Here is a 27,459-nt window from a genome sequence, read left to right as displayed (position 1 = left end):
CAGAGCTACTCAAGAATATTAAGTTGTCACATGTGCGTCTGTAAACTCCCGTAAATGAATGCTATGGCACAGTTCGTGGCACTAGAGTTCACCTGAGTAATGACACTGAGTAGGAGGCGCAGCTTCGAGCTAATTTATTCAGACAAGTGTTTCTGGGAGAATTCTCTCAGAGTAAGAAGTTTTACGTTATCCATATTTCCACCTTGTGCTGTAATGGCCGCCTGCTTCAACCGAAATGCTGCCTCCGTGCTATTTGGTGTTCCGTAGTAGCAACCACCAGAATGCTGACAAAGGCCGAACATCCCTCGAACGGTGACTAAAAACCTGTCGTCATTCGTTTCGATAGATCTCCAGTCCTCGATAGGCACAAAACGGGCCTTCTTTCCCGTTACTACATGAGTAGTTAGCAATCGTAGAACACACCGATTCAACCTGCATTGGCTTGCTGAAATACCTTCTTGCACATCTTTGGCAATGTCACCGAGAGACCGTGGTTGACTGAAGCCTTGAATGAACATGCCGTTATACCTCTCCGGCTGTAAAAATACGCCATGCACGTAGTCGCCAAAGTCGGCGCCGATGGCTGCGAGAGGGACTTGATCATTCCCACCCCAATGCGGCCAGTTGAGGGTCAAGTAACCATCTTCATCTGGGAAGTATGGGAGACCACCGAACAGACTTGCAACGTCTTTATCGAGAAAGTTCTCCATGTACCAGCCTGGGCTGACAACCACGACACTACTGAAAGAGGCTTTGGACCTTGCGTACTCGGCAATGGCGTGTTTCTCTATGCATTTAATTAGGATTCATTTTGATATTCTCAGTATAGGACAAGAACGACAGGGATAAGTAGATGGTAGGAAAGGTTTGGCGTACCGTCAAAGCATTCGACGGGGATTTCGCCTTTAGTAATGAGGGACGCAGAGGCCAAGCCGCTGTATACGAAGTGCTTCACGCCCACTTCAACTGCAGCTTCGACCACATCCTTTCCAATGTCTGTCTCACTTGGTCCATTCTTCTGCCCTACAGCCTATTATCGGGTTAATATTCACCGTCTCGAGATGTGACCGCTCTCTTGACGATACGTACAGGATCATCGGAGTTGGTATTAACGAAAACGCCCCAGCTTCCGGCAAAGGCAGAAAGCAGCTCTTCTTTCTTAAAACCGTCGGCCTTGATCAATTCAGCGCCAGCAGCTGCGAGTGCTCTCGCTCCTTCTGATTCGGGATTTCGCGAAATGGCTCGTACTTTGAAGATGCCAGATTGATCGCGTAATAGGGAACGCACAACGCTCCCGCCTTGAGCGCCTGTGGCCCCGTACACCGTCACTAGTTTTGTGGCTGGCATTCTAAACAGATTTGCACCGGAGGATAATCCGCTAGTACGTGGAAAACAATGTCGTGGTTTTGGAATGTTAACAGTGCTGGAGCTGAAGGAATTTGGCCAGATGATCCGAGATTGAATCAGTGAAGAGTCAGCCCTTTATACGCAACATTTAACTTCACAAAATCCGCTGGTCAGTATCGTGCTTATAAATACATCAATAAATCATTTCGATTTCTAATCCATAAGCTAGGCTTATTGGGTCACACGCAAGGAAGAAGCCGTGTACAAATGAATAGAAGAAGATACCCTTGCGATACGTGGGGTCAGAGCATCAGGCGCTGCTCAAAGTGGCAAGTGGATTGCCCAAGTTGATTAGATAATGCGCTTGGGCAAAATTCTTCACGCGCCGCCTGGGTTGCCCAGTCAAGAGAAGGCAAAGTTTCGTCTTTAAGGGTTTTAATTTTTTTTTTAGTAATCTCAAGATTTTGATACTTGGGTGTGTTTGCGCATTGGAACAGGGGGCACAATGTTTTTGGGATGATTGTGTGGTATGCATTCGAGGACACGGCCTCGAATGTAACACCTCAAATTTTCCCGAACGATGGTGCAAACTTTCAAGAAAGGTCAAACAAGATTGCTATCCGATTTGAGGCTATCTGTAGGGTATTGGACATCAGTGCCACGGCAGTGAAAGCGTCGCCTCCGATTCTCTCCATATTCTTGCACATTCTGCTTGGATTGGTGCTGTGATAATCCGTTACTCGGCCGTTGCTAGTACATACGACCATAGCTCTTAGAAAATACGGGATCCCGTCCGCTCTCCCTTAGTCAAGCTGAGAAGCGGCGAATTAGTACTCGGGTCGGTGACGACCGGGGAATCCTCGCTGTTGTATGTTTTTCTTTTTGCTTTTGATCCTGCTGGTGAGGTCAGACTTTGAAGTGCGAATATTAGAAGGTGGATCGATGAGACACAATCTCAATGGGTTGTCAATTGCGATCTCTGGGCAATTGGCAATAAGTTATCAAAAGTCTAAACTTTTTGCCTCTTGCGCTTAAGACAAGTAGCGCAGAGACTCGGTTATCTTGCTCAAGTAGCGCCTCCATATTTGTCCTCATGTTTCCACTTTTAACCGCAAAAGTGTGCAAGTAGCTAGATTTATTGGTCGCCTCTTGTTTTTATGAGGGCCACTACTTGGGCCGGATGACTGAATTTCTGCGACAGACGGTTGATGGCTTATGCATTGCTCGTAGCCTGAAGGTCAACCCAAGAGACCCAAGACTTCAATACCAGCAGAGTATGTTATCTACCCCTCATGGATGCTGGCTAAAATGGACTTTCTTTCCGTCAGGCTTCCATGTGCCTAAATCTTGCTTCTAGATGATCACTACGTTTCGCTAGTGACTGTTTCATAGTCATAACACGACAAGGAAGTGCCTTATCATCTTCAAGACCGGGTCTTTCTTCCGTCCTGGATACCCGTGTAATGGTGTGGCAATTGTTAGGGGCCTTTGAGTCAGGATGGAGGGGAAAGTATCAAGGTCAAATCGAAGGAAATAGCTTGATATTCTTCTAACATAAAACAATGCTTAGTGGTATCCTGTGCAAACTCGTCTCAAAACGACAACCAAATCTTCCCCAAATGAGTGCTATCTGTTTAGAGCGGGATAATACAGCAGTCGCAGGGGAGTGGACAAGGAATGCAGAAACAGAATCGTCCGGGACAGCATCCACCTCGATCACCACCACGCATATTGACTTCGGTATTGGGATGCGGGCGCTGGGGATCTGCGATAAATGAGCTCGAGCCCGGCAGGGGGTTTTATGAGAATAGACTTACCCATAGCCTGGTGGGCCGCGGGCTGGTTGGCTTGCACCGGCTGGACGGGCTGTTGCTGGTTCTTGGCTTCAACGGCCTGCTCAGAGAGTTCGTGTTGCGACATGGTGGGAGGCTGGGAGCTTGGGAGAATGGTGAGAATATGGCGTGAGTGGAAGGAGATCGGATGCGTGTTCCTGAGAAACTGCCGAGATATTGAGCCAAATGATGATGAGAAATGCCCGCAAAGATAGCCTACCTGAGCGCGTCGAAGTCGTGATATGTATAGGTAAAGGAGAACCGGAAGCTTGGCGACGATGACGAAACCCTGGGAAGTCCGCGTGGTGATGACGTACATCATCTCGAGAGGCGGCGAGTCATGTGGCCTCAACTGGCTGGGTCAGAGTTAATCCGATCCGATCTTCTCCTTTTCGCAGTGGTCTGGGCTTTTTTGCTGCGGCACAAGGCGCATTCGAAGCTGCTCCATGCCGCAATATTGAGTATCCACATCCACCAGAGCCGTGATGGTTTGGGTCAGGATTCATTGTACGATGCGGAGTTTCTTCAGAAAAGTTCTGTCAGTGCATCGGAAAGGAAACCTCTATCTCCCGTGTTCGCCAGCTCTTCTTTAAGTATCCGTTGTAGGAAGCGGGGTCGGTTCTCCCGAACACAACAGGCCAGTGAGACTGCTTGATGGCTTGTTTGTATTCCATGTTTCGCTGCATCCAGACACTTCAAGACATCAAATGCAGCATTGCATCACTATTGTGAGAATACATCACGTATTACGGCAGATCGGGGACGATGAGACTGGTGGATTGGAATTACTGGTGTCGGGGATCTTGGACACAGTAAATTTACGGAGTACTTGTTTTCCGTAGTGGCCCCTGCAATGCCCTGTAATGCCCTGTAAGGCCCCCACCACCTAAAATCTTAATGTGCTTTGAGGCTGGCCGTTAGCTCAGAATGATGCCCGCTTATGCATAACTTTTGGACTGGGGAGACTGGGAAAATCACTGTCGAGGCCGCTGCGAACGCCAAAGAAAGGCGGGTTGTAGTTCTCTGCAGCGGATCGACTCTTATTTCTCTATTCATAAGGCCGAGCTATTTACTATGTATTTACCGGGCATCGTCGGCATCTCCAGCGTTCCCCTGCCTGCGCAGAGTTCGCCTGGGTGGTTGGGGGCGCAGGCATAAGCCGCTGCGCCACGAGCCCAGTTTGTCGAGCTATTCTTGGGCTCTGACAGGGATAATGTCGGCCGCACCGGTCCCTCTCCGAAGCGAGATCTGCGCAGTCATCTCGGGAATGGCTTTCCCGCTCGGGGTATGCTGGCTGTCCAGTGCATCGGCGACCTACGGGTCATCCCCAGCCGGACGCTGTAAGCAGAATGCTGCCCTAGCTCGCCGCGCTCGCTCCATGGCTGCTGACGTCTGACCGTTAGCAGCTTCCGTCCCTTGGCCTTACCATGCACTAATTGTAGAAAGTATGCTCCCTGGTTGGTGATTGTCATCATTGATTGGCTGTGAGACGGTTGTGGAGATGACTGCATCGACATCCGCATCCTATACACAGCCGAGTAACCCACCAGTCGCCGATTTCACTAGAAACGGCGGCCGCGTTGGCTACCGTGCGGCGCTTATTGGAACTCTTGAAGCTTGATATACAAATACAAAGACTCGGTAACTTGTAGAATGAATTGAACACCCCCGCGTACGTCCCTTCGCTTTGTCCCAGATTATCTCCTTTCCTTTAGCCATGTTCTCCGCCATGGTGTCGTCCAATGCCGTTGCCATCTTGGCCATCTTGGCGTTTGGAGGAGTCGATGCTCTCAGTCACCCAAAGGATAAGGCCGCTCTCTCGACAACAGCCCATTACGCTACCGTTTCCGCTTCGGCCTACTCAGCTACGACTGCCGCTGCATCTCACGGTAGCCACACATCTGCTAGTGGCCCCGACGATGATTATTGCGAAGACGACTCGGCAACAACTCTCTCCACGATCGTGACTCTCACGGGGGTATCTCAAAGCAGCCACACAGGTGCAAGTGATCCCGATGATGATGCTTGCGAGGATGAGGACTACGAATACATTCCGTCGCCAACGACTCTCTCCACGATCGTGTCCGTTTCTCAATCAGCCTACTCTTCTCCTCCGACGGTAGTATCTCACAATGGACACGCGCCGAAGACCTGCAAGGCGGTTGCTCCCCCACCAGCTCGTCTCACCTGCGGAACAGAAGGATACATCAGCCAGAACGAGTTGACGGGAAGATGGCCGGTCCAGAAGAAGAACAGCCTCGCAGAGTGTGCTACTCTCTGTTACACAGGCCCCGACTGCACGGCTTTCCATTACCGAGAGGATGGAAACTGCCAGATATTCATCAAAACGTGGGCCTCGTATGGATTCTACCCAAGCACGAGTGGGACGTATTGGTATCAGAAAGAATGTTTCGAGTGTTCTGATGGTAAGCTTTTAATCACTACGCACACATCGGCCACGCTAATCAGTATGAACCTAGCCGACGCGGTACTTGATGTTGATTTCCACGATCGTAACGTTTCCAACTGGTCACTCAAAACCGAAGTCGACGGCTCCTTCTATATGGACGTCCAGACCGCCGATGGAATTCCCGCGTTGAGAATTCTAGAATCGGCAACCGAAGGAGAAGCCCAAGTGAACTACCTGCCTGAATTCGAGGTCGAGGCGGAAACTACATACGAACTGGTATTCAACGCCAGGAGCAATCTTCCCGTCAATCAACAAACCGGCATGCCCGAGACCGACTTCAAGCTCCTGACATTCTACGTCTACACGCACGACGATGTCATCTTCGAGACCATTCCTGTGAATGGTGCCTGGACTGGCGGTCAGGGTTGGTTAAAATTCAGTAGCAAATTTGTTGTGCAAAAGGGGGAAGAAGGTGCTGCGACACTGGCCTTCACTGTTCACGCAAGCGGGTCGCAGCTTGATTGGTACTTGGGTTATCTTTACATTAAGAAAGTGTAATGCTTGCTTAAATCGCCAAAGGAGGATGTAAGATAATTATAAATAGAATAGACATTGATCTCTTGCGAGTATTTTTTTGGTTTTAAAGAATGGCTGTCAATACAGAGACGTTGATCCTTCGTGTCAAGTAAATGGTAGTGCTTGTCGACGCTAGTGGGAAGCCCGACTTAGATGTACATTGCCAGGCTTATGGACATGTGAATCAACGCAATTAAGAGCGAAATGAGAAGCCGAATAAATATTCCAAAAATCCCACAGGTTCCCAAGAGTCACTAAACTTTGCAATCATTATTCATATGTACTCCGCATCTCGATGCGCCCCGTGGGCAAGCAAGTGATCCAAAAAGACGCCTAGATTCTCTGAAACCCGGCATTTCAACCTCCGTCAGCTTTTCCCGATGGAGGAACTTTGCAAATAACCTTCTCTGTGACCATGATGACTCCTAAAAGGCAAGTCGAAATGCTCTTCGGTCAACTGTGCGCCCAGCACAGATTTCGTTGAGTTGTGGTGGTGTCAAGAGCACAATAGAAATATTACGCGACAGATCTAATACCGACTAGTTTTTTTAAAACTAAGGGAAGAGACCAAACTGAACAGAGTTATGCGTCTAAGGACACTAGATGCACTGAATATGACATCCTGACCGTGACGACGAACTAAATACAGGAAATGCCCCATCTCGCGTCATTTCTGCAATATTTACCTCGCTTTATTTCTTCGGCAGATTCCGAATTTCGCGCTAAAAAACAAAGACAAAGACTTCCGGTATCACCCATGAACTTCTGCCTTATCCCAAAAATTTCCCCGTTGCACTAGCCGACATCATAGATACTGTGTAAATGAAAATGCGTGATCAGGACTGTACATATCGCCTTCTACACGATAACGGGATCCAGGTAAGAAGGTAATCGACACGATCATGAACAAGCTGAAGATGATCAAGAAAACACACAAGATGGACAGGGCTGTGACGAAGGACGTGGCGACCCATGCCATGGAAATTGGCCCGACGAACTGGGTCCTCAAGAAGAGTAAGATGAGCGATATCAGCAGCAGAACGAAAAGGCGCAAAGCCAGTGACATCTCTGGGCCGTTAGTCTGATTCGCTTCAGGGGAATCTGCGCCGGCGAATGTTCGAGTGCGTCCAAGCCAGTCGGCCAGGGTGAAGAAATCGTCATCGTGTTTCTTGCCCTTGGCATGTCCTTTCTCATTGTAGCCCTTCATCGAGGTGCGTCGTCTCGAGTCCCTCCAAAAAAACGCATTGCGCTTGAATGCTTCCCACCGACCTTTTTCGCTGAGTGGGTGGCCTTGCTGAAGTTGCTGTAGTGAAACCAGCGTTGCCATCTGTTCGTTCGGCAAGCAATTCTGCTCTGATTTGGAGTCTTCGGACCATTCGGAAATCACTTCATCGATTAAATCATCCAACGTGGGACTGGGAATGCCAGGCGGCAGCCCGGCAGTGGTTTCGGACTCCTCGGATTCCTCATATCCCTCGGGCTCGTCCGGGATGGAGGTTGTTGGACCCATTGAACCATGAGAGGCGGAGGGCCAGGCTTCTTCCGTGTTGTCCAAGAAGAGTCCCTGGTTTTCAGTCGAAGTATCTCTCTGGGTGACATCAGACTCGACATTCTTGGACCCCTTGTCGACTTTCTGAGAATTGACGGCGATATGCCCAGAACTGGTGTTGGCTGGTGATTGCAGCTGATGAACTGCCATGATGGAGAAGAGAGTTGGTCGGTTGTTGGTAATTTGGCGTTAGGTTTGGGATGGGCAGCGGGAATGACGAAACTAGCAAGGAAGATCAAGGTGTCGACGAAAAGACAACGGCAAAGTGCTGCTGCTTGTCGTGTGAGCTTAAGTATGACGCAAGGAGTATCTAGGTGAGCCAAGCAGCCTGAATCACACAGAGGCAACAGAAATGAAGATGCGGAGGGCGTCAAATTCTATCAAAACAACAACAATAGCAACCAGCTCCATTTATAGGCAACCGCCCGCGATCGTTGGGACGTGCTCATTTCTTTGTTCTCGTCGCCATGAATCCCGAAGCAAAGAGGGGTAGAGTTTATCGAGATGCTCTGTGCTTCGTCGTAGTCGCGAATTATGGCGTCGTGGGTGGATGGCCAAGAACTGTGGCGCGGCACGGTCGCTGAATCTGGACAGGTAAACAATAACAATGGAACAGGCGCGGTGTGGCACTGTGCGAGATAGTGGGCAACATGAAGGTAAATTAAAGGGAGAGAGCTACTAAGACAACATGATGAACGGGATTGATGTGGTTGAAGCCAGCTTAACAGGGGTGGATAGGCCATAGTCTAAGATGGAACCGGAGTCAGTCCCACAGCACTCCATCGTGACAACACTCCGGCTTGTAAAATGTAGAGGTCACAGACAGCCGGCCGGGCCAGTATCAGCATTTCTCGTATCGCCATTTTAGAGGCCTTGCACCTGTGCGGCCTTGGTAGCCAACAATACCGCCACACAATACCACACATGTGGGAAGTCTCGAGCATTTACCCGGGCTGCACGCTTCTCCGTTTTCAAACTTGAACCAATCACTTTATTTCTACTAATTATCGCAGAAACACTTTTGGACTGTTCAAGCTCAATGGACGCACTGCCTACGCCTCCTCTGTTTCCGGAGGTCCACGCTCCTTGGCATCCGCGAGCATCTTGGCAAGTTATCTCTAGTCACAGATCGCGCAAAAATATTTGAAGAATAAGCCCGCCCGCGCTCCACGAAATAGCACTTTTGAAGAAAAAAGGGGGAATAGGTCCTGTGCTTCAACATAATAATTCGCTAGCAAACGTTGGGAGATCTCCTCTGGACTACAATAGGTGGGAAGTGGGATCCTATGTGCTTGTCAGAAAATGCATTGGTGCATTGTCATGTTCCCTTAGCTTAGACATTGAACCTGTAATAGGTGTGTAGGATGCGAAAGGTTATGCCACGGCAGAGGAAGTTTGTGCAGATCTCTTTGTGAATAATATGGAAGGGGAAACAGTATATTCGTAGCTAATCACTCTTTAAAATAGCTCATGTCACTCCATTCTTCATACTCCGCGTCACCGGACACGATAACCACTTCAGAGGCGGATAAGATACACTATGATAGACCACCATCTAGAATCGACATCATCAGCAAGGAAACTACACTCTAGCGATGAAGGCCCCACATACGTTCAGAACAGTAACTTTTGCCGGGAATAGCAAAGTTGTTGCAGCTCATGACGGCGCATGGCGCTTCGGCCATGCCCACAAGGAGAGAGGAGGCTTGGGTCGTAATACACATGATGCACGATCTGGGAAGATAAAGATGCTGTTTTAGCTTGTCAGGGCGTCTCGGCCTAGAGTTGTCTGCTGGTTCTAGGCTCTCGATGGCAAACTTGGGGATTCTCGAGCTCTTTATATCCATTCGTCGGAAAGAGGCGCAGCCATGGTCCGGCTTACTCCGACCAGACGCCTCCCAGATGCATCTCGCACCCGGCGAATTCACCTGGTCGGGTGCTGCCCGCATTAGGATGGTGTGGCCTGATCAATAGATTAGGTCCTTTCCAGCCGCGCTGTAACGAATCAAGATGGTGATAGTGTCACACCAGGCATGTGCATTCGTTCCCATGCCCATATTGCCGAGGCGGTTTATGCCCGAGCTGCCCAGACCCCACGGCACACTTCTTCCCGGGGTTCAGGTATCATAGGTGGAAGCCGTCTCTATGCAATATACGTTGGCTCGAACCAACACCCTTGTCCATGGAGCGTAAGCTGCGTTCTACATGCGACTCACTGCGCATCCTTTCCTCCCTCGGTAGTGACAAGGATCCAGAAACATCTCATGACGGCTATAACACGGCCAATAAGGTAATTTCCCGGTCTCTTCCTCAGCGAGATCAACCCTTAACTACTGGAGGTCAGCGACCCAGCTCAAAACGTGATCTCCCTCGTCGGATCCCTCTTTAGCTACCAGGTCGATCCGATTACCCGCATCTGCCCAGATTCGCACCCTCTAACAAAGGCACGACGATCGGGATACTATCATACACCCGGATATATCCGCCCCATGCGTACGCCTGCGAGCTGGTAATACCCAGGACGCTATTGCCGGTCCTCGGAATAGACGGCAGGTAACGGGTATCAACTTAAACTTGTTGAGGAGCTGCATAGCAATCGAATCTTGGGTCCGAATCACCTTGGGAAGGGATCAAATGCAGTCGAGCGTTCAACACACCCTGCTAGAATCAATTGATCTGGTTCGACACTCCTGGACCACACCACCAAACTGGGTTTCATGTAGTTTTGCCCTATCAGGTGCCTTCGACTGCAGCAGCCATATTCACTCCTTCTCCTCGGGAAACTTCGCTGCGTCCACCTACATAGGCTTCATCGTCCATTCCTTCAAAGTCATTCTCACCTTCGGAGACATTGGGCCCAGAGCTCTCAGGCTTTAGGTAGGTAGTCGCTGTCTGTGCAATGCGCAGGCTATTGTGGTCGCCCGCGAGAGAGGAATATCAGGTACATACATAGTGTTTCTTTGAGTACTGTAATGTCAAGTGCATTGAAACAAGGGTTTAAGTGAAAAAGGTCCAATTAGAAAATGAAGTGTGGATAACGTCTACAATCCTAGAAGACTAGAGTAGTATCAATTAGGTGTACGAATTGAGATGTTTCGCTGTAAGTCACAAGATTCGATCCCATCGCACAGCCGACTGCTGAGGCTCCGTCCCGCAGTAGCACCCTGACACATTCTCTACTGTAGGCAATTCAGCTACATGTTGTAGAATTACAAATAAATCCAAGTCCAAGCAGATTTCTATGTAAAATAGCTCAAGTAGAGAGCAAATGCACCTACCCTATAGCCTCGATTTTCGAGAGATGGTAACCACTTCTCCCCAGGCAGAGGCAAGACAAAGAATTTCGAATCATATTATCACAATTCAATAAGGGTTGTTATGGCCTCGTTTCAGGTGAATGGTGAAGAGACAGAGAACGCCAATAAGGCGGAAAGCTGTAACGATTGAGGAATGGGTGAGAAGAAATACTTAACCCAGGAGCCCGGGACCACTGAGAGGTGCGAGATGAACTGGATGGCAAACATCTATCATCATTTCCAATTTTGACCGTAAAGCTATCTTTAAGATTTAGATAGAGCATGTGGACCTAATTTTGGGAGTCTTGTTGAACTTGAAGATGCTACTCGAGTACTTGTGGCGACTGGGGTACAGGGGTCAGGAACGCGTGGAAGCGCGTCGCCACTCCGAGAAACCTCGAAGCGCCACTATCACGAACGATAAAGGTGTGCATGACAAGTCGCATTACTATTCTTCGCCAGTGCATAGTTAACTTGTGGGCCAGTGCAAATCTGCCTTGAGGTTGAAGACAAGGGTGGAAGGACTACAAAACCATAGACCGGGTTGCTATCTCAGTAGACACCACATGCCCTCGAGGAAACACTTCATCGCTAGCTGGTATGAATCTCTCAAACTATAACAGACCCGTCATGGGAAGATAAAAATACGACTCAAGTCCTGAATGTATCGATCGACAACGGTGGGAGATCCGATTAGTCGAGGTGCGCAATGGGCGCTAAAACACATCGGCTCTTTTTCGAATGGTCTAGACTTTTTGGCGACTTTTGGGAACTTCGAATGATTGAATCAAAGCTATAGGAGAGTGGTCTAGACTGCGAAAAGTAATATGGAGCAATGGACCCGGGGCAACTGGCACGGGTAGAATTGTTGTTAGGCGTGGAGCAAGGCTTTCGAAATGACTTGTCTTTATTTGGATCAGTGCGACACTCTGAAGGGCTCATTGGGGTAAACAGCCCGACACTGGTGTCATTTGTGAGCTTCGGGGAACAACACACAAGAAAACTAGTCCCACAGAAGGAAAGAGACAATCAGCCAGAAGGTCACATTAGATGGCACCCACCGGAGATGGACATCACTTCAGTTCAGAATAACCGAGTGCGTAGCGCAGCCTCATCTATACTACAATGCTGCCCTTCATGTCTCAGAAGTTTTCAAGGTTGCCACCCTCTAGGACTTGAAAGACATGAGGAAGACCCAGTTTCAGGTTGAAATGTTCTGGTGGTGAGCAACATCACAGTGGCCACATGCCCGCCAAGAAGCTAAAGTCCAGCTAGGAACTGCATGGATGATGGAATCGCCCAAGTTGTGGCGAGCTGAAGCGAGATTTGTAAGTCAATGGCAAGAAGGTGGTTGGCGGACGGGGAGACGGCTGAAGCCCCAGCATAAAATAGCTCACTACCTGAGACAGCCACCAACGACCGCGATGGGCCCAGTAAGTTCATTAGTGATCACGCAGCCGAATTGGCCAATACGAGCACGGGTTTTGAAGAGCGGACTGTTCATCCAATGATGGGTTCACCCTAGATTTGTATCGTGATGTGCTGACACTGTCGGTCATTGCTTGCGCACTACGGGCTGTAGCTAGTATCATTCGTTGCTTCTTCTTCTGTTGGCGATAAGCTATTGCGTGGGGGGCACATTGGTATTATCACTGTCCCACAGGAGTTGGCGGGCAGCTCCATTTCTAATAAAAACCAACTCAGGAAGCTGGTGCTCTTGAACACCGGTTACGATTAATCGAACTCCTCCTTTATTTCGATGGCATTCTTCTATTCGTATCGATTATTCTACTGAGTTTCTTGCCATAATTGGGCCAAGAAAATCCTCGGAGACCAGAGACATTTACGAAAGGTCTCAGCTCTTCTGGGGGACCAAGCCGACAACGCCACACCTCACGACGGGCGGGGGTGGTGCGAGCCTTGCGGAGTAGATACGCAAGATGCCAAGGTGCATTGTGACGAGGTATTTTTTCTCGGTTTTGATGTCGCCGCTTCTTGAGTGGACGCCATTCGCTCATCGAGCGTCGAGAACTTCACCGCAATCGCGCCACCAGGGGCGAGGGGGGCTCAGCGCAATCCCGACCAGAGCTATTACCCTGACGGAGACATGTCCCGTGTTTAAGCCATGCCCATTGTTGGAAATCCTTATCCACGCAAAAGCAAACACTCGGTCCGTCTCACGGTGCTGCGGTTTCAATTCAGCTGGGCTTGGCCATCACAATGCAAGAATCCCTCCAGGCCAATGGTCCCAAGACACCCCGTCGGACACGGGACAAATTGCCTCAGATTCCGCTGCCGGCTTTTTTATCAATGGAGATGTGCCGATAGCTACAGACTGAGAAAACGGGCTGTCGGCCAAGAATCGGGGGGAGGGCAGCTCCACGGAATGTTGACCGGAGTAACCATTTGATCATTTCCCCACCCAATCTTGTCCTCGCCCGCCCATACATCGCCTAGTTTATCCACAGCAACTCCTTCTTCTCACTGGTTTAAATGACACCTACCACTATTTTACGGGTGTTTTCCTGGTCGCTGAGGATCAGCGCCAGTTTTGTGAAATGGCGAAGTCGAGATTCGCAGCGGTCAATGGTACCGAACTCCTCCTCCGCAGGCTCCCGAGGAAGATAATCGACCTGCTGAAAGTCTTTCGGGGCATTGGGATGGTCCATGGTCTTACTGCTCTCGACCTCCTTGCATTTCCACTGGCCGGCATCTGCTTCGTCCTTCGCAGTCTGGTTGGCAACAATCGCCAGTATTTGGGCTGTGTGGTTTCCAAGCTCGAGTACCTATTCAGGCTCATGAATAGGCGCAAGGGACTTGAAACCCTACGCTCTTCCTCTCATTCAATCTCCACTGGAGACTTGGATCATATCTTCGTTCAGTAGCACAGCAGTGAGTTGCTCTGGCTGTCACAGATGGTGGAATCATCCCGGATGTTTTCTCATGGTACCTCTACCCATTACAGTATTGACGAACCATACTAACTCGTTCATTCATAGATGACGTCTTTACCGAAAATTCCTCCAGTACCAAGACAATAGCCACATGGCCGCACCGGGTGGGACACATGGTCGAGTTTGTAAACCCAGGATGGCCACAAACAATAACCGGCGGTCCTCAGAGCTACTTGACCATCGCTGGCACCCACGGCATCAGCAACGGTGAGGCCGTTTCCATCTCTTTGGAGAGCCGTAAGTTTCAAGCTATGGAGATACAGACGAGGGCTAAGTCGTTTGAAGGCTCTTATGGAAGAAAGGACCAAGCATGAAGTGAGAATGGTGCTATCTAACGGATATGTGAAGTAATGTTTCTTGTGTGTTTGGAGGGTTCAAAAACTGGCCAGGCGTTTGGTTTTCTTAACAGCTATCAGGCTGCGTGGGGCGTTTGACGGCCAGGTGATTGTTTCATGGTTTTTGGAGATGACTTTTCAGGGTTGTCTTGTCATCACAGCGATTGGTTTGCATTGCAGGCGTACATTATTGGGGGACTCTTCTCCTCCAGGGAACATTGATTTGTGTAATAGAGGCTCTTATGGGCAACATTTCGTCGATGTTTGGGTTGGTTACAGTCACTTCACGGTTTAGGACAGCTTCGCTTACAATTAGACGGGCATTTTAAGCAAGACAAAAGCGGTTTTAGCTGCTAGATTGGTCAATATAATCTAAGTCTGTTTTGTTTTCCGTACAATTACTCCGATTCATGCGATAGGATAATGTACCATCTACTCGAGTCAAAAAGTACGCGGCCAATCCCAGCGTTTAATGGTGGCATGACAAAATTGCTCCATTTACGAGTACATGGTAAGGTTTCGGATAAGTATCTTTCTAATTTTCTCATTAGATTCTAACGAGTATGTGTGGTGTGAGCATGACTGAATCTTGGTAAGGACGTTCTCGGCCGACGAGGCATCTGCCCAGCGAGAGAATGCTGCGAGCAGGCCTTCGTCTTGCCACCAGCAACTCTCCTCACCTTCCGAAGTAGGAAGAACACTTGCGTGGGGTAGAAAATTTAAGCAATACTAGCTACCGGGTACGAATTTCCAGGCACTGAGTGCCGAATACCGAGTACACTGGGATGAGGAGACACGACGGAGGCTTGCAACAATGATGCCCAACGCGTCCCCTCCACACAACTTAACCCCATGTCAGGCCAAAATTGACCCTTGTTCCTGGTATAGCGCCCCCTATGCCACCGTAAAACGTTGCTTTTAAATTTCCAGCATTGTCCTTGCAACAGACGCCTCCATCATCCGAGTTGTCAGTTGTCAGTTTGCACATCTCGAACGCTCGAGATCGACGCGACCAGGGCTAACTAGCTTGAGCCCGCATATACCGAGTTTGCAAAAGTTGAGAAGTGATCAAGGCATGTCGGGTCAGGGCGATAAAGTTGCGTCCAACGAGATTGGATCCAGGTATCGCTTATGTATGATGCAGCAGGGACATGGTTTAGTCCACGGAGCGATGCGGGACGGCGCGGGATGACCAAGCAGAGTGTTCCCAGAGAGCTCCCTGTCGTCCGTCATTCGACAACAAAAAGCGTTGTACAGGTAAGGTTTTTTTTATGATGTCAGAAGGGGTCATTTTGGGACGAATCTGTTACTCCGAGTGTGGAGTTTACGATACCATCATCTAGGAGCACAGCTCCAGATAATTGTGCCAGCCAAAACTCATTACAGAACGCAGCCCGCCATGTCCACGAAAATGCAACCGGAAGAAGAAAAGAGAGCCAGGGCACTAGAGTTAAGCCCATTCTATTTCATTACGTGGCTGCCACATCTCTGTCCCGTGTTCCCCAACAGATGTTGGTTGGATGAGGGCGAAGCGCTGCCGGCGGCCGACCGTAGTGTTCGCTTTCCACCGAGACATTGACCGGTCTGCCACTTCCACTAGCATTCAATCCCCTATCCGGCTGACCGATGTTGTTTGCCACGGTGCGCAGCCAGCCACCGACTATGCAGTCGCAAACGGCTCGACGCCTTCAAGACGAAGCCACCTATGATATCTGCTGCATGCATCAAAATACCCCACTCAGACCCCTGCCGTTTGCAATGGGCTTGCTCATTATTGCCTCAATGCCCCAGCTATCCGTTTCCAAGCGCTTCTAAGCCAAGGTCTCCCTTTATCGGTGGCTGGGTTGAGACAATCGGCATACTGACCACAATGTGTGCAAACAGCCAATCATGATTCCAATATGGGTGTGATAAGACTAGCGGCTGCCGTCATGTAGCACAGACGGTGTCTGCTGCCTAAATGGCGCTGGAAATGAAACCGGTGAGGAAATCAAGAAAGCCAGGCTGGGGAATGCAACACACCATCAGACTCCGCCATCCATTCAATTGGGCAGAACGCAGCTCGCCCCAGGACCATGCAACATAGCCGAATACGAGCCCCCCGAGATGCTACAGGCCGTGCCCACTCTTGGGGCTGCAGTGAGAAATGATTTGACATACGCCACAAACCAGATGTCTAGGTATCACTCTCCGTGCAGCAACTGCGGAAGCGAGTTGGCAGGTGACAAGTCGCCTCAGAGCGGCGAACCCCGATCGGTGCTGGTAAACTTTTGCCATTATATCGAAAGGCACCTTCCTACTGTTAGGCTCCCAGAGTCTTGTCTCACGAGTCTAAGTAACGTGCTGGGTTACCAAGGGTGGCGCAAACGCCATCGCTGCCAAGTTGCGCATTCTCCATGCAAGTTGGTCGATGACCGAAGTAACCCTACCACCGCTCAAATCGCATCTCTCCTCAGCCAAATCCAAACCCGGAGGTTCATTCAGTGATTCGACAAAAAGCCCTGAATCTGCTAGCACAACAACGCAGTCCTCCACCTTACTCAACGACTTGGAGCCCGTTCATAGAGGGCCATAATTAAATGAACCAGCTGAGTTTATACATTCACATTTCCTGGAGAAAAAAACCGTGGTCGTAGGGTCAGTATCTTAAGCTCAACCCGAGGCCCCCCATCCTGTGTCTGCCGTTTGTTCGCCCGTAAGCGAGGCTGAGATTGGAGGCGGCATAGGCGTAGGATAGATCGACAGTAGGCGAAATCTGAGCAGGAGCCTCGCAGAGCCATGGTGTCCCACTGACCGACGCCGTACGTGAATCACCAACATATCGCCCAACATCCAGCATCGAGGGCGGCTTGCTCTGCTGGACGACGTAGCCGATGGTCGCTACCCGCCCCGTTCTGGACAAGCACAGCGGGAGGCAAACCAAAATGCCTGCCTCTGCCCTGCAGTGCGTACGCTTCCAGGACCCCGAAATCCTGCGGCAGGACCCAAGGTACGCGCTGGGTGACTTGTTCCAAATCTCTTGCGCCGCGGAACAACAATTCCTGAATCTGGTACAGTCCCTTGCTAGACCACGAGAGAAGGAACCCACCTCAGAGGATGGAACGCCCCGTGTTGAGACGGATCGGCTTCCCCGCTTCTTGAAGAGTCCGATGGATAAGGTCGATGAGACCTAGATCGGTCCCTACCAAGGATGGAATACCAACAAGTTAGAAAGTGTTTGAACGACGAGGTCCCGGGTACCCAAAAACTCACCGGGCGGCCCTGTTACGCTGACGCTGATTGGGAATGGTTCCCTGCGGTGCGTTATCTCCGAGTCGTACGATATCTCGCCGACTGAGTTCGTCCTCATGAGCATCACATCGCACGAGTTGAGGCAATATCCACTCACTGGGCGCTGTTACTTCTAGGATTCCAGCGATAGGTGATATGCAAAGGGAGGAGTATCCGCTGAGGAGACCGAACGGACTGCCCAAGACAGAAAGTTTAGTAAGGATAATCTCTAGTACAGGTTCAACTTACGGGGGAGGGGTATCGCGATAGTTCGGCCTGCCCTCGTCAATGGGGAGGACAAGAATGGAACCCTCAGTGAAGATGTTGTCCAGAAGCCACTTTCTGTACGTATAGATCCGGGCCCACCCCTCGTCTCGCTCCTCTGGCGTTACTTGGTCCGCCGTTTCCCTGACAGAGAGATCATCAGTACCACAATCTACGTGACGCAACTCTAGGAAATTACCATCTCCATAGAAGAGCGCGATGTACGAACGGCGTCTTTCCGAACTTCGCCGTGTAGCCATCGTAAAATTCCTTGACGACGCCGATAGCGTCCTGATAGTAGGGTAATGTTCCGGCCTGGTGAGGGTATATCAGCAACAGTTCTTTGGAAGATGTGAAAGGCCTAGCATAGAAAGAACGTGCCGTCTTGAGGTACTCTGGGAGATCCTTGTCGACCACCGAATCTGGAGGAGATTTCTTCCACAGCTCCGCTAGCGAGATGGGTGTTCGCTTTGTACCAAGCACATGCTCTCGATCCTCGACAAATGAGTCAATGAGCTTCATCTGGGATGCATTGGAGGTTGGTAGGTAGTCGAGAGGGTAGAGTATCCCAGTCCCGCTCTTCGAGCAATCAGAAGACGTTAGGCGGCATTCGGAAGTCGACTTAGAGCAGAGCGGAGAAACATACCGTCCCAAACTCGTAATCCTTCATCAGCCTGTTTGAGTCGCCGTACCACAGCTCTGCAAAGTGACGGAAGCGTGAAATGTCACGGCCAAAGAAAGAGGGAACATCGAAGTACCTGATGAATCTGTTAGGGACCGAACAGGAGCTAGGGTCAATTGTAAAGGGTTGGTTGGAAATACGGGCAGAAAGACGCTACGCCTTGGGTATCGAGAACGCCGTGTGTCGGCCGAATAGCAAAGCATCCGTTCCAATAAGCAGGCTTTCGACAGCTTCCATTCGCTAGAGATGCCATTGAAATCAGCTAAGTACACCGAAGGAAGGGGTCGGGGGTTGACGGGACTCACTGTCGGAGCCAATGGCAAAGTCGATCCAGGGGTAGGCTCCGAGAGCTGCGCAGCTTCCACTGCTGCTCCCAGACGGAGTCTGATAGCCATCCCCGCGAGGATTGTACGGCGCGAGCCATTCGACGCACTCCATGGTCTCCTCTCGGACTACCATGGCGTTGAGCCGAGTCTTACCCACCACCCACGCCCCTAGGTCCTGAAGACGCTTGATTGAGGGGGCAGTGCGTGTCTTGGGTGACTGATATTCTGCCCAAGCACGATTGCAAAGCGCGGTCTTACTCCCTTCTATATCGAATATGTCCTTGACAGCAATCGTGACGCCCTTCAGCGGTTTATCCGGCGCGACGCTAGCGTTCGCATAGGACTGTGGTGGTACGGCCCCGGAGGGAGCTGACCCCGTTAAGGGTGTTGTCCAGTTCGACCGGTCGTCTTGGAGATGTCGCATATCAGCGTCGGAACGTTTGATGAGAAGACTGGTAATGCGGCTAAACTTACCCTCTGTTAGGCTGGTAGGTCACCGTCATTGTCAGATTCTGATCATGGTAAATTCTCCAGGGTTGAAAGATATGCCCTTCGTAGCCGACATATGGGCCGCTATCAAGGTTTGACATGTTTGGGAACTTGGCAAACTCCCATTCCGCCTTCCAAACTTCCTTCAGTAGTTGGATGGCGGAGGGTTGGAGATATATAACTGCTTCCTCGGCACCATAGAAAACGATCAGCTGCAGGAAGTCGGTCTGGAAAGAGACATCTGGCTCCAGAACGCCGGAGCGGAAGTCTTCCAGTTGGGCCTCGGATACGGCAACGCCATCAGGTATGTTGTAGAGGATGAAGGGGGTGGCGCCGCGCCTGGCGGCTACGGCTCCAGAATAGCCATCGATTGTTCCACCCTGTTTCGGTAGAGGTCAGCCTGGAAGCAAAAGGAGCAGGGGCGGGAGCAGGCCGGGGAGAGGGGGACCATGGCTTCCGTACATGGCCGACCAGCTTGTAAGAGACATGATTGATGACGAGAATATTGTCAGCGTAAACAACTGCCGGGTTCTCCATGTCGGATGTCTCCTTGAAGCAGTACTTAGCCGCTGCGCTGCTTTCGTCCAGGTGCTGCCGTTTCCGAAAAGTACGATGATGGCGGCGATGACTTCGACGACGACGAATTGAGAGATGCAGAACAGCAGACAGAGGGGAACCTTTGTATCGTTTAGTAGCAGGGGAAATGAGAGAAATATGCGCGCAGATGAATTAAGCTCGAGAACGAGGATCCTCGACCACGATAGGAGGGGACGCAGCGTCACTTACTAAGCCTTGTGTGAGGCATAATTCAGGATTTCAAGACAATGAACGCAACCAAAATCCACCACCATACTCTGAGCGAACTGTTGTAGGGCGTGCCACAATTTTGGTTTCAAATAGAGCCAACTTGGCCAACTCCAAGCGGAGTAGAGAGTCATTATTTCTCTAGGTGGATGGCTACGGTGTATTGAAACGCGATTTAGACGAAAAGCTACTTAGGTCTGGAACGCTCCGATGTACAACTCTACAATTACTGGGTAGTATCGTAAATATTTGGTCAGAGAGGAGGAAGCCGACGGGTGCCGGGGGCGGCGTTGGGAGGTTGACTTTAGGGACTGACTTGACGATAAGATCGAAGCACATCACAAATTAAGAACTGCCGTCCTCCCTCACCAAAACGACCCACCAAGTTCAGGTCCCACCGCTATCGCAGATGCTTTTACCGGCAACTATGGCCGTAGGCTTGGCCAAGGTCATAAGCCGTGGTGGCATTCATGATTATAGTGGTCGTGACCGCTATGACAGTAGCAGCTCTTTATCCAAGAGAAACTTTTCCTATCAAGCATAGGCTCTACATATATGGAAAGCAATTTACTGAGGGAGCATGAGATATATGTGGTATTTGTACGCCACAATATGTCGGTCTGTTATTGCTAATCGCGGAGTTCGGCTGGCTTGGTATGTGGAGTTTTGCTGCAGGGCCTGAATGCAGTATAATAATTATTAAATAGAAAGAAAAAAAGGGGTTGTTAAAACTTATTGGTTAATATTCCTATCTTTATTTAGACTTAATTTATGTCTCGTCTTCCTATTTCTAAAGATTATTAGTGATGGCAAAGTGGTTCTTCATTGGCCCCTCTGTTAATTTGCCAACTTCCAATATCGAAAGTCTAAGTCTCTATTCCAGAAGGCTTGGGCGTCAAAAAATGGTTGCCCTTGAACTCTAGATGAGAGCTTGACGGGATCCCGTATTTCTAAGAGCTATGGTCGTATGTACCAGGAACCGAGGGAATACGGTATATCATAAACGATAGGCATCTCATCCCTGGACTCAATCTGAGGAAAGCCGTGAGTACAACCTCAAGTGGGTTAATCCCATTCTTAAGATGCCGATTGGGGGAATTCCAAAAAGGCGCAATCAATTCCTAAGAGCCGGTGGAGCTCTACAATTTGGCAGAACAAATCTAACGTTTTTGCGAGCTCTATAAGGCGAACCTGTTTCCCTGAGTACGGATTGAGGAGGTAGTGTCGTCAATGGGATCATAGAGTTGACGTCCGCAAACCTCATATGCTTATCATCGCCAGGCGCATTGCCAAGACGGGGACCATGAATATCCACAGCATCGAGAAGGGGAGAATCGATGGTCTGGGAGGAAAATGGTGCCATATGAAACAGCACATCGTCCATCCGAGCAGGATTATCGAGCACAGTCGTTGCGACAACGGTGTTGGCATATGACGGGGTCTCCATTGATGCCGACGAGAGATCGTTGGCCACACTATGCACAGAAGACAGCTCCCGTTCGAGGCTTGGAGGGCAGCTCGGCGCGATTGATGTCACATGGGTAGGACGGGGTCGCGATGGTGTGAGATCATCAAAGCCCATCTGATCCGTGACCCAAGACGGAGTATAAACCGAGCGAGGGACTCCATCCGGAGGGAAGTAACTGAAGGTTCGGATGGACGGGTTTGCAATCGGCGTCGAGGGTAAGAAAGTATCGCCGTCCTCGTGAGTGACGTTGTACAAGCTTCTTAAACTGTCGCCTAGAAGCGGGCTGCGGCGGAGCTGGCCACCGTATGTGCTCATATCTCGGCCCCGCAGCGCCGCAACGCTGTCCCTCGAAAGGCTGAACTTGGCAGGATTTCGACGCGGTGGCGTGGACAAGTGGGATGACTTGAGCTTGCGAAGTGGTGTTTTGGGGTGGGTTGTTGGTAGGATATGCTTAGGGCGAGTCAATCGTGAAGACTGCGGCGTTTCGAGACCCCCGTCGTTCATTCCCTTCACGCCGCTGCTGTCGTCGCTTGGCGATTGCGGAGGGTTTGCTGCTTCCTCGCGCTTGGCGGAGATCCATGCCATGGTAGCTTGCCGCGATCCAAAATGCCTTGCCAAGACCACAGCGTCCCACAAGTATGGAGGATTGTCCATCTTCACAAACGCCCCCCATGTATTTGCTTCTCGGAGGAGGCGCTGAGCCCGTTCGATGAGCTTTTCTAGGCCTGCATGAGCAGTGAGTCTGAAATGGATAGTCGGATGCCTACTGAATATGATGGCGCGAAGCCCATACTTGTAGTCAAAGTCCAGCCCGACTTGTTCCAATAATCGCCGACAAAGAAACTTGCGATCGGACAGCAGGATGAGGTTGGGAGTCAACCCATGTCGTCGGAGGGTATCCAGGATGGTTGCTTCAAGCTCCAGGCACAGGTGAACTTCAAAATTTCCTTCAGCTCTCATCTTGAGGAAGTAGACGGCCATGCTGACTCCGGAGATGGACTGGGAGTGCTCATGGTCAGTCTGGTATCGGACATGGTCGGCTAGGCAAACGAAGCTGAAAGCAATAGGATGCAGTATCAACGTACCCCAGTGCCATTTTGGCTGCAATCCGAGCACATTGCTAGCTCCAATGGACAGCGGGTCGATTTCTCAGATGGGACAAACAAAACGGCCCAGGAAAAAAGAGGACGAAGCCGACAAAGGATTGCAATGTCTAGCCGACGCAGGACGCCAACTTTGTTCACCGGTAGTGAGAGGACCGTCACAAATGGCAATAATATGGAAGGAATGAGGAAAATGACGGTCCACTCGCCAAACTGAATCCGTTAATGGATGCCACATGAAGAGGGGGAAGGGTTGGCGAAGCGCTGGAGGAAAAGACGCTGGTATGGAATCTGGTGAGAGAAACCATCGCGACAAAGGAACAGGACGCATGCCAGTTGTTAAGCATCCTCCAACCTATCACCATAGAGTTCTTTGTTTGAACAGGAGACATCCTGAAGAGTGTTGCTCCCCGCCCGCCACCAATGACTATTAATACCCTTCTCCAGATTGGTGCCTCATTGTATGGCCGTACATTCCCCAAGGTGCAGCCATGTATTGCACGTGCTCGCGCTGCTAAAATATCAATTGGGAGCGTCCCTATCTAACTCAGGTTTGCAAATGGCCTTCACTGAGCAAATGTACTGCCCGTGCGGGAGAATTTATTCAGTCATTTATCGAGCTGGGGTCATGTTGGGACATCCGCGCGAATCAGAGACGAAGTGTTGCGCAGTACGCGGAGAGGGGAGCCTGACAAAAAGTATTTTGAAGTTCGCTGAAGGAATGAAGGAGGCGGGAAGGCGTTAGAGTGGAGGAGCGGCGAGGAGGTACGAGAGGAAAGAAAGGGCGAGTGCGCTGTAATTTAGTGACGGAGGTGCTGGCTCCTGGAGAGAGCGTGTGGGATGTCACTCCACCCATGCTCTTTTGCGACAGGCCTCCCTCAGGTACTTGACGGTGCTGGTGGAAGATGGGCTGTGCTTGTACCACACGGCGCTGTTACGGAGTACGTGTCTGTTGGACGGGCAGCAGCGGCTTAGTGATGGGGAGTGGGTTGAACTGTGGGGGTTGAACTGTGGGGGTTGAACTGTGGGGGTTGAATTGTGGGAGTTAAACTGTAGGGGTTAAACTGTAGGGGTTATATATAGAGGTTAGGTAGTATTTAAGTAGAGGGTTATAATACTATATTAATAAAATAAGTTTATATTAAATTTTAGTTTTATTTAATTAAAATTAAAAATATTATTATATTATTATTATAATTTAATTTTATTTTTAATTTATTTTTATATTTTTAATTTATTATTATTTTTATATTTTTATAATATAAATATAAATTATTATAATTTATAAAAATTTTCATATAATATAAGAATAAATTTTATAAAAATAATATATAAAAATTAAAAATTAAATATATTATATTATAAAATATTTATTTATTACATATAAAATTTATATTTCCCTTAATAAGAATATTTAATATTTAAATTTACTATATTTTTATTATATATATATTATAGTTATTAAAGCTTAAGTTTTAAGTTTTAAATTACTTTTTTCTTTTTTATTAAAATTCTATTTAACTTTTTTAACTTTAATCTTAATAAATATATTAAAAACTTCTATAATCTAACTTAATATTTTAAGATTCCTAATATTTATAATAACCTATTTTTATTTAAATTCTCTTTTATTAGTATTTTATAGAGTTAGTATTTATATTAACTTAATATAATAAAATAACCTTTAAAATTAAAAGTTATATTAAATTTTAGTAATATTTTAAAAAAAGATTTAATTCTTTAAATTAATATTATTAATATTTTTATTAAATTATAAAATATAGCTATTTTTATTTAAATATATAAAATAAAATTATTATTAAAAATTTAATTTTTTATTTATTAATTTAATTTTTATTATAAAAAAGTAAATAATATTTAAAAATAATATATATATATAGCTTATATAATAAATAAATATATATAATAAAAATCCAACCTTTAAAACTAAAAATATAATAAAAATACTATAAACTATTTAATTAATTAAAACTACTTACTATACTCTTTTTAAATATCTTAATTACTACTTAATAAATTCTTATATTATAACCGAACTTACTATAGATACTATAATATTAAATACCTAATTATACTAACTTTCCTTAACTACTACTTCTTAATAATTTAGCTACTACCTATACATCTATATCTATTTAATTAATTACCTGTCTTTCTTTCTCTACTATTATTACCTCTTTTTTTATAATCTAGTTCTTTTACCCTCTAGTGCCGGCTTAGTATTTATTTGTCTTTTAAAGATCTTTATTCTTAGTAGTTAATAAGTAACTCTATATATAATAGCCTTTATTTTTTAGAAAGAATTATAAGCTTTAAGAATTAACTTTAGGAAGCTGCTTTTATATCTTTTAATTTATCTCTTAAGATATTCTAATTAAGATTTAATCTTAAGTATAATTTTTAGAGTTTTTAAAATCTAAGAGGTTAAGAGCTTAGTTTTTTTCTTAGTAAGTATTAGAATTTATAGCTATATATTAAGCTTTAAATTATATTTTTAAATTAAAGGAATAAGCCTAGCCTTTTAAAAACTATCTTAATATTTTTTTTATTATAATAGCTTGAAATATAATATAAAAAGCTAAAAGAATTTAATTTTAAAAATATAAATTATAAAATATCTAATTAAATATTTATTTCTTAATTATAAGCTTTCTTAAGTAACTTAAAGTATTTAATATTAAGAAGCTAAAATAATAAAATAAATAAAATAGTATATAAAATCTAATAATCTTATTTTTCTTATAATATTTCTTAAATTTAATAAATTAGTAATTTTTATAGCTATTAAGAATTAAAAATAATAAAATTAATTAATTAATTATTATATATTAATTAAAATATTAAGCTATTTAAATTAATCTTATTATTAATTTAGCTATTTTAAGTTATTATAATACTTAATTATTAAAAGGTACTTTTTTAATATTAATTAGTAAGATAATATTAATTAAATTAATAATAAATAGCTAAATTACCTAATCTATTTATATTAATTACTTAAATAATTATAATTTATTTTTAATTTCTAAGTTATATTAATTTTAATTTTCTATATCTTTTTAAGCTTATAATAACTATTTTATTTATAATTATATCTATAAAAAGCTATTTTATTAAAATTATAAATATTATTTAATTAAATATTATATTTATAATTATATTTATATAAGTATAAATTACTTTTAGATAATAATTAAATTTTATATTTAACTTTCTAATAATTATATTTCTAAAAGAAATATATCTTAAAATCTAGATATTATTTAATAAAATTTAAAGCTTAATATATACTAACTAGTAGTATATTACAATTAGTAAGTAATTAATTAGCTATATCTTTTATATTATATAGTTAGGGGGAAATTCTTATAAATCTAAATTAAGAATAAAATAAATAAGAATTCTTTTCTAAATTAAAAGCTTATATAATTTAGGAATCTAATTAAGTTAGAATTAAATATCTTATTGCCAGTACTATAGCTTTATATAACTAATATTATATATCTCTATAGTATATTAGAGCTTTAGTTTTAAGTTATTTTAAAGAGCTTAAAGAGTAAGAAGAATTCTAGTTTTATTATTAGATTATAATATATTAGTAGTTAAGAATTAATAATTAAATAGAGATAATATAGATTAAGGGATTTTTATTATATATACTTATTTATTATATAAGCTATATATATATATTAATTAATATAATTTTTTTTAAATATTATAAATAATATAATAATAGCTTAAATAAATTTTCTTTTTAAGAAAATTTAAAAAAAAGAAATATTTTTATTTTTTTAAATTATTTTTTAAATTTAAAAGAATTTAAAATTATATTAAAATTAAAATTTATAATATAGATATAATAAATTATTTTTAAAAAGAGCTATTTAAATAAAATTTATTATATTAAAAACTAATTATAATAAAATAAATATTAAAAGAGAAGTTAATTTTTTAATAATAAAAAATAATTAGTTTTTTTATATTTTATAATTTAAAATAAGATTATTATTTTAAGATTATTAACTATAAATAGTAGAATTAAAATTAGAGAAGTTAAATAAAAGCTTTAAATAGAAATTAATAAATAATAATTTATTATTTAGCTACTATTTCTTTTAATATTAAATATAATACTTATTATTTATTTTTACTATTTAAAATTACTATATAACTTTAATTTATTTAATAATATTAAGTAAAGTTAAAAAAACTAAATAATAATAATAATATATAATAAAGCTAAATAACTTATTTAAGCTAATTATATATAATATACTTAATAAGTAAGTAAGCTAGATAAGCAAGTAAGCTAAAAATCCCTTAACCTATATTATCTCTATTTAATTAATTAATTCTTAACTACCTAATATATTATAGTCTAATTATAAAGCTAGAATACTCCTTGCCCTTTAGGCTCTTTAAAATAACCTAAACCTATATATCCGATGTGCTATAGAGATTTATACAGTTAATTATTATACTTTAAGTTGCCAATAAAAGAGCATCCAGTCTCAATATAATACTATCCCAAATTTATACAAGCTATCTAATCTAGAAGAAGAGATTCTTATTTACTTATTCTTAATCTAAATTTATAAGAATTTCCCCTATAGCTATATAAGATAAAAGAAATAGCTAATTAATTACTTGCTAATTATAATATACTACTAGTTAGTATATATTAGGCTTATAATTTTATTAAGTAGTATCTAGATTTTAAGATATATTTTTTT

At 45.4% G+C, this 27,459-nt stretch overlaps 7 protein-coding genes across 7 annotated transcripts; 1 reads left to right on the top strand and 6 right to left on the bottom strand.

Annotated features, from left to right (window-relative positions):
* Positions 1-134: 134 nt before the first annotated feature.
* On the bottom strand, positions 135-1,347 carry BGZ61DRAFT_498513 (uncharacterized protein; the record flags this gene model as incomplete). Its single annotated transcript, XM_046251282.1, has 4 exons — positions 135-391; positions 455-787; positions 877-1,030; positions 1,090-1,347. The coding sequence occupies 4 exons, from the start codon at positions 1,345-1,347 to the stop codon at positions 135-137; spliced, it is 1,002 nt and encodes a 333-aa protein (XP_046097620.1).
* A 1,524-nt stretch (positions 1,348-2,871) lies between these two features.
* Positions 2,872-3,593, bottom strand: BGZ61DRAFT_461562 (uncharacterized protein). Its single transcript, XM_046247184.1, has 2 exons — positions 3,165-3,593; positions 2,872-3,112 (listed from the first exon to the last, which is right to left on the bottom strand). Exons 1-2 carry the CDS (start codon positions 3,499-3,501, stop codon positions 2,982-2,984), a joined length of 468 nt encoding a protein of 155 aa, XP_046097619.1. The 5' UTR covers positions 3,502-3,593; the 3' UTR covers positions 2,872-2,981.
* Positions 3,594-4,505: 912 nt separating this feature from the next.
* Positions 4,506-6,172, top strand: BGZ61DRAFT_592790 (uncharacterized protein). Its single transcript, XM_046256747.1, has 2 exons — positions 4,506-5,605; positions 5,660-6,172. The coding sequence occupies exons 1-2, from the start codon at positions 4,897-4,899 to the stop codon at positions 6,145-6,147; spliced, it is 1,197 nt and encodes a 398-aa protein (XP_046097618.1). The 5' UTR covers positions 4,506-4,896; the 3' UTR covers positions 6,148-6,172.
* Positions 6,173-6,970: 798 nt separating this feature from the next.
* Positions 6,971-7,864, bottom strand: BGZ61DRAFT_558890 (uncharacterized protein; the record flags this gene model as incomplete). Its single annotated transcript, XM_046255737.1, has 1 exon — positions 6,971-7,864. One exon carries the CDS (start codon positions 7,862-7,864, stop codon positions 6,971-6,973), a length of 894 nt encoding a protein of 297 aa, XP_046097617.1.
* A 5,160-nt stretch (positions 7,865-13,024) lies between these two features.
* On the bottom strand, positions 13,025-14,079 carry BGZ61DRAFT_484001 (uncharacterized protein; the record flags this gene model as incomplete). The annotated part of the gene is made up of 4 exons (XM_046249548.1): positions 13,025-13,195; positions 13,347-13,463; positions 13,515-13,796; positions 13,987-14,079. The coding sequence occupies 4 exons, from the start codon at positions 14,077-14,079 to the stop codon at positions 13,025-13,027; spliced, it is 663 nt and encodes a 220-aa protein (XP_046097616.1).
* Positions 14,080-17,388: 3,309 nt separating this feature from the next.
* BGZ61DRAFT_365654 (amidase) lies at positions 17,389-19,650 on the bottom strand (the record flags this gene model as incomplete). Its single annotated transcript, XM_046241628.1, has 10 exons — positions 17,389-17,480; positions 17,552-17,632; positions 17,688-17,764; positions 17,819-17,977; positions 18,033-18,174; positions 18,211-18,412; positions 18,480-18,591; positions 18,656-18,755; positions 18,821-19,167; positions 19,316-19,650. Coding segments are annotated over 10 exons (1,647 nt in total), but the record flags the coding sequence as incomplete, so codon positions are not given.
* A 1,257-nt stretch (positions 19,651-20,907) lies between these two features.
* On the bottom strand, positions 20,908-23,066 carry BGZ61DRAFT_120784 (uncharacterized protein). The gene is made up of 2 exons (XM_046237030.1): positions 22,688-23,066; positions 20,908-22,601 (listed from the first exon to the last, which is right to left on the bottom strand). Exons 1-2 carry the CDS (start codon positions 22,718-22,720, stop codon positions 21,249-21,251), a joined length of 1,386 nt encoding a protein of 461 aa, XP_046097614.1. The 5' UTR covers positions 22,721-23,066; the 3' UTR covers positions 20,908-21,248.
* Between the last annotated feature and the right edge of the window lie 4,393 nt (positions 23,067-27,459).

This window comes from Ilyonectria robusta, assembly GCF_021365365.1.
Source record: "Ilyonectria robusta strain PMI_751 chromosome Unknown BGZ61scaffold_28, whole genome shotgun sequence".
Taxonomy (NCBI): Eukaryota; Fungi; Ascomycota; class Sordariomycetes; order Hypocreales; family Nectriaceae; genus Ilyonectria; species Ilyonectria robusta.
This window is presented reverse-complemented; position numbering and strand designations above follow the sequence as displayed.

Coding starts and splice junctions, on each gene's coding strand:
- BGZ61DRAFT_461562 (XM_046247184.1), bottom strand. CDS start 3,501: ATGATGTACGTCATCACCACGCGGACTTCCCAGGGTTTCGTCATCGTC. Junction 3,113..3,164: donor CGCGGCCCACCAGGCTATGG/GTAAGTCTATTC, acceptor CATTTATCGCAG/ATCCCCAGCGCCCGCATCCC.
- BGZ61DRAFT_592790 (XM_046256747.1), top strand. CDS start 4,897: ATGTTCTCCGCCATGGTGTCGTCCAATGCCGTTGCCATCTTGGCCATC. Junction 5,606..5,659: donor ATGTTTCGAGTGTTCTGATG/GTAAGCTTTTAA, acceptor GTATGAACCTAG/CCGACGCGGTACTTGATGTT.
- BGZ61DRAFT_120784 (XM_046237030.1), bottom strand. CDS start 22,720: ATGTGCTCGGATTGCAGCCAAAATGGCACTGGG. Junction 22,602..22,687: donor GCAGCCAAAATGGCACTGGG/GTACGTTGATAC, acceptor GAGCACTCCCAG/TCCATCTCCGGAGTCAGCAT.